Here is a 6,271-nt window from a genome sequence, read left to right on the forward strand (position 1 = left end):
TTCAACTAACTAAAACCTGAAAGGAGCTACTTCGATAAAAATGTCTAAAACATCCTTTTTTAAAGATATTTTTAATAATTAAAATTTAACACATATAATCGATTAAATCATGTTATTTTTATCAAAATTAGGCCAGACAAATTAATTTGACCAAAAAATGGTGAATCAAATTTTAAATCGGCCTAAATTAATATTTTTTTATAAAAAATTATTACAATATCCCTATTATAAAAAATTACTAAAATACTCTTATTATATATATTAATTTTGAGAATCCTAAATTCTAACCATTTTCTTCGTAGGATTAGGATTTAGAGTTTTTAAAATTAATATATATATAATAGGAATATTTTAGTTATTTTTTATAATAGAAATATTGTAGTCATTTTTTATAAAAAATATTAATTTATACCGGTTTAAAATTTAATTTATTAAATTTTTGGTTAAATTGATTTGTCCGGTCTAATTTTAATAAAAATAACACAGTTTAATTGATTATATGTGTTAAATTTTAATTTTTAAAAAATATCTTTAAAAAAAAAACGTTTTTTACATCTTTATCTAAGTGACCCCCAATATAAAAACACATGTGTTCTAACTTAGTTAGTTTAAAACTAAATCTTTATGTAATTTCATTTTTTAAATTAATTTACTAAACTTGATCATATGAATAATACAAATTTATTAAATACCTTTCTTAAAAAAAATCGTAAGACATGATAGGCAACATTAACCACGCGTAAATAACAATTAGAGAAAAAGATAAATAGATCCTTGATCTTTTGTCTCACGGACATTTTTGTCCCTGACCATTGAAAAATACTTTTAAGTCCTTGACCTTTACAAAACTTGGACGGATCAGTCCTTGACGGAGGCATTTGGACGGATCAGTCCTTGATGGAGGCATTTGGACGGAGGGATTGATCCGTCCAAATTTTGTGAAGGTCAAGGACTTAAAGGTATTTTTCAATGGTCAGGGACGAAAATGTCCGCGAGACAAAAGGTTAGGGACCTATTTGTCCTTTTTTCTAACAATTATAAAACAAAACAAAGTTTGTGTATGTGGTCTCTGAAAACAAAATGAAAATTAACCAACAATAAAAAAAAACATAAAAAACCTAAAACTAAAACTAATATTTGAAAATAAAATAAATTAAGATTAATTTATAATTTAAAATTTAAAATTTAATATTTAAAATTTAAAATTTAGAACGACAAAAGTAACGGCGGATAGCTGGTGGCGGTTGTCCCGCAGTGATGGTGGACTTGAAACAAAATATAAGAATTATTATTTCTCATATACTTACGCATAGTTTTTGGAGTGCCATCCACAAATATCAGCTGATTTCTTGAGAGCCTTTCTCCACTTTCTTATCTTCTCTCTGTTGGATTCGCTCTCTGCGAAATCTCTTTCGTGTTTAGCAAAGGCTTTCTCAAAACTCCCTCTCTGATACCGTATATGTGACGGCTCTGTTCTGTAGAACACTGGTATAACAACCTGACCGTGATCTTCCCTCCATTGAATAATCTTGACGAGCTCTTCTAAGCACCACTTGGAGGTCGCGTAGTTTTCTGAGAAAATCACGATCGACATCAGCGAGCTCTCGATTGCTTCCTCCAGTGTTGGCCAGATTTCTTCTCCTCTCGGGAGACGATCATCCACGTATGCCCGGATTGTCTTGTTTTCCAGTGCTTTAGACAGATGGGCCGTGAAGGTTTCGCGGGTGTCCTCACCTCTGAAGCTAATGAATACATCGTACTTTGTTGTACAAGAAGATGACGACATATTGAATTACAATTCTAACTATTATTGAGATTATTGCAGAGAGTGAATGTAATATATAACATATATCACGCTCTTCTAACTTCCTGTATCGGCTTTTAGATCTCTTGCATTATTGTACTAAGAAAATGTTTTGATTGCACCTTATACATGGTCAACGATTGCTCTGTCTTTGAATACAACGAACTACTACTACCAACTTGACACGAAATCACAAAACTAAAGTTTCGTCTACTTAAAGAAATAAAAATAAAAAATTATAGGGGATGCTCTTTAAAGTTTAAAGACGCATTAAAAAGTCTTTTTGTAAAACACTTAGGTGTCGCATTATTATTAGACGTATTAATGAATTTGTTATTTTTTTATTTCTTAACAAATTAGAATAAAATTGATTTTTATCGCAAAACAAAAAGTTAGGGATATATTTATCTTTTTATCAAAAAATTTAAAAATATTCGGTTTAGATTTTGTAATTCGATCGGATCAAATCGAGTCTAATAATTATGATGCAGACAATTAAATTTATTATTGTTGCTCTAATAAACCGATTTTGTTCTGGTTTATTAAAAAAAAATTATTAACCGGTTTAATAAAGATGTCCAATAATATCATGACACATATAAACATCTTAAAAAAAAGACGTTTTTAGTATTTTTATTAAAGTGGTCTCCAAAAATATATATGAAGTCAAGCGAATAAACTTCAATGTTTTTTAAATTCAAAATTTAAAAAATTTAAAACTGATTAACTAAACCTAATTAAAACCTATAAAAACATTCCTCTTCTCTCTCACATTAACCTATCCACCTCTAACAATCACACACACAGACCTCTCTCTCTCACCGTCAGGCACTCTCTGCCTCTCTACCGCTACCCACTCCTCCGATCGCTTCCGCTTCTAGTCGGAACTGTCTTTACTAGATCGGGAGCTCATGAACCTTATGTTCGGACTCGGGTTCGGGTCTCGAAGCTTCTGCGCATCAGCGCACGTGACTTCCCCCTCAGAGCCGGCGTCAACAGCGACAGGAACAGGCGCGTCGAGACTAAGTAGCTCCGGCATAGGCCTGAGAGAGTCTCCTCGGAGCACTTTTCAACGGCGGCCTGGCACATGTGCCAGTTTCCAGTCCACAGTAGTCCAACGTCACCGTTAACCGGGTTAACCGTTTGCCCACATGCTTCGAAAAGTAGAGACTGAAAAAGAGCTGCACATAATATATGTTCTTATTTTTGAAGGTGGACTTGGTTTGAGGGTACTATGATGCAGGTGATCATGTGAAGTTTGGATTGTCAATGGCTTTCACAGTAGTCACACGGTAGCAGCATCATCATTGTTCTCTGCGTTTTGGGATATTAGGTGCCATTTTGATGATTAAAGAGACTGCAAACTACACAATTACAAAAATATAAAAAAATATTCATTTAATATGAAAAAAAACATCCTAATACTTAACAAAAGAAATATCCAGTTATATTTTAGCAAAAATAATTATGAAATTCTTAAAGAAATAGAGACATTCACATTTGCAATACCAAAAAATTCAAAAAATATATAAAAGAACATCTATTTAGTATGAAAAAGAAACATTTTGATACTTAGCAGAAGAAACATCCATATATATTAACTCGTAGAGATTTTGGATTCACCAAAGGTATTTTGGCTGATTTTTGGCTAATACCCTTTTGGTTTCCTAGCATTGTTCTTTTAATTAATAGAAGCAAAAATTTTACATATGGGCGCATAAATACATGCGCGCACATATAATCTAACATAATTATATATATTAATCTAAGATTTGTCATTTAATATATATCTTTTACAAATTAGTTTTTAAATTTAACATTAACTTATATATTATCTAATTAGATTAATCTCTACATACAAGTGATTCTGCTATACAAGTCTTATAAGTCCTCTAATTGATATTACGTTCAAACGCGCCTCTAACAGATTTTTAATTTTTGAAAGGATTCTGTTTCATTTTTCGAATTTCTTGCCTTCTCTTTCTCCTTCTTCATTTACGTGCTTTTCTTTCTGTTCTCTTTCTTTGTTATTCTCGATTTCCATTGTTTTTTCACATCAAGTTCTGAAATCGTTTTTGAAGTGTTTCATCTTCATCGTCGTGTTTCTCCTCGTTCTTCTTTTGATTTTGTAACATTATGTATTTTTTTTTTCTTTGTTTGATTTTTTTTCTCCCAAAAAGAATTATGAGAATATGAAATAAGAAAATGAAGAAGAAGAAGAAGCAACAGAAGATGAGGAGGAGAAAGAGGAAGAGTTATGAATTATGCATAAGGTGTACTTCAACAAATTTTGAGTGTATTTCTTAAATCCTTTGGGTGTATTTCTTAAACCCTTTGGGTGTATTTTTGTAATTCTTTGGGTGTATTTCTGTAATTGTTTGGGTGAATTCCTGTAACCTTTTGGGTGTATTTCTGTAATCCTTTGGGTGTATTTCTGTAATCGTAAGCTTGATTTCAGAAACCATGAAAATCGAAAAAAAAAAAACGAAGCAAGAATACCAGTGATAAACGCAGGTAAAACAACGAATGAAAAGGCGAAGAGAGAACGCACGAAGGAGATCGAACAAATTAAATTTGGCAAGAAACTCGTTTTCATGGAGGAAGAAGAAGAAGAGTCGTTCATAATGCATGGTGAGTAGCGCACTTTGTAAACAGAAAGTGGTTGAATAACGTGCGTATATTTACTCTTGAATGTGGGAGTGTAATGTGCGTGTGTTTTGTTGGGCTTGTGCCAACTTATAAGACTTGTAAGCCAAAAAGACTTGTATGTGTAGCAGGCCTATCTAATTTATCCCTAAACAATATAGCAATTTAAATACAATACTATGTAGTACAATTAATTTAACTTTCTGTGCATTGCACGGATCTAAAAAAAAAAAAATAAAATAAAATAATCAATGGAAAGGCCGGAGAGACATTTACGTAGTAGTCATATTATCACTAAAAATATACGTAGTAGACATATAATACTGTTAGTCACCAAAAAAATATTATCACTAAAAATGTTACTACAAAGAGACATATACGTAGAAGTTATCATCACTTCTAATAATATGTTTACTAATTATTGTTCATTATGTTTTTGAAGGTTTGTTAAACTCAACCAAAATCGGGGAGCTAAGAGTTCAGATCAGAGCATCTTAAACAATGCAAGATGCTGAAAATGAAAGGATTTTGAAAATAAAAACATGAGTAAACGCCTATTACTTAAGACGAACGTTAAATTAAATACTACCTTAAGCATTTTCATTAAGAACACCCAGCAACCATACATATATGAAAGAGTAGTATTATGAATAGCACTGCCAAGATGAGACGGCCACTATTAGCATTAAATTAAGGAAAGAATGGAAGGTCAAACATATATATGTCACCTATTCAATCCATACTGCATTAGTGCCATGCCATTTATAAGCAAATCTCCCGCCACCAAGTACAAGAAATTTACCATATGGCTACACTTCTTGTAGTTATGCTTAACAAAGTATAGCCTTTTCTAATAATCGGGTACGCTTGAGAGAGAGAGAGAGCGCGCCAAGTGCTCCAGTGAAATTTTAAAATGTAGTGAATAGTTCTTAGTGATATACTTTATTTGTCCCCCACTACCTAATTAATTTTGACTCCACTCTCCAAATCGCTAATCCTTCTCTTTTTCCCGTTTACCAATTTTCTGCCTCTACTCCAACCTTCGTCCTCCAGAGTTACTATCGCCAGTGTCGCTACTCCGCCGGTGTCACTGGCTCACTGTTGCCAACGACGTTGTCCCCCGTTCAGCGTTTCCCCCGCGTGGCTCCGTCACTGTTAATTCTCCTAGCATTGCCGCGTCTGAATCTGCCTTCTTCTTCTGGATAACTAGCTGTGTAGTTCTGCCATTGCGTTTCTTCGGTGTCTGGTTCTACCTTCTCCTTCAGCGTTTGTCAATGCCTCACTGATATTCTGGTATTCTGGTTTTGTCTTCTTCTTCTGTGTTCCTCTTTAGCTCTTTTGGTTCTGCCTTCTTTTTCTGCGATCCGTCCCTGCTCTTTAGTCTTTAGCAGTTCAGCCTTCATCCTGCAGTTCTGTTGCCGTGTTCTGTCTCCTGGAGTTCAGCAGTTCAGACTAGTGAAGCAATAAAGTAATACTGAAACTGAAAGTCTGAAATACTGAAAGTCTACCTCCTTGGACTCTTGGTACATTCATGATCTGCTTGCTTCATTGCTTATTTGTTTCATTGTTTGATAATTATGTTAATAGATTTGTTAATTGTGATTGAATTTATTCTATCTTTGTAATTGCTAATTTGGTTTCATTAATCTGTTTGTTAATTATTTTTTGTATTAACTTATTTTTAATTAAAAATTTAGGATATTATTAATTGTTGTTGTTGGAAATTAATTTGAATAACATATGTTTGTCAATTTTGTATTTATAATTTTTTATTGTACTTTTAAATGATTGTTTAATAATATATATAGAAAGAAAAATATT

The 6,271-nt window shown here is 32.6% G+C and overlaps 1 protein-coding gene across 1 annotated transcript; it reads right to left on the reverse strand.

Moving 5' to 3' along the window:
- On the reverse strand, positions 1,152–1,961 carry LOC107614936 (TMV resistance protein N-like). Its single transcript, XM_016317061.2, has one exon. The coding sequence runs from the start codon at positions 1,784–1,786 to the stop codon at positions 1,304–1,306; it is 483 nt and encodes a 160-aa protein (XP_016172547.1). The 5' UTR covers positions 1,787–1,961; the 3' UTR covers positions 1,152–1,303.

This window comes from Arachis ipaensis, chromosome B09 (assembly GCF_000816755.2).
Source record: "Arachis ipaensis cultivar K30076 chromosome B09, Araip1.1, whole genome shotgun sequence".
Classification (NCBI taxonomy): domain Eukaryota; kingdom Viridiplantae; phylum Streptophyta; class Magnoliopsida; order Fabales; family Fabaceae; genus Arachis; species Arachis ipaensis.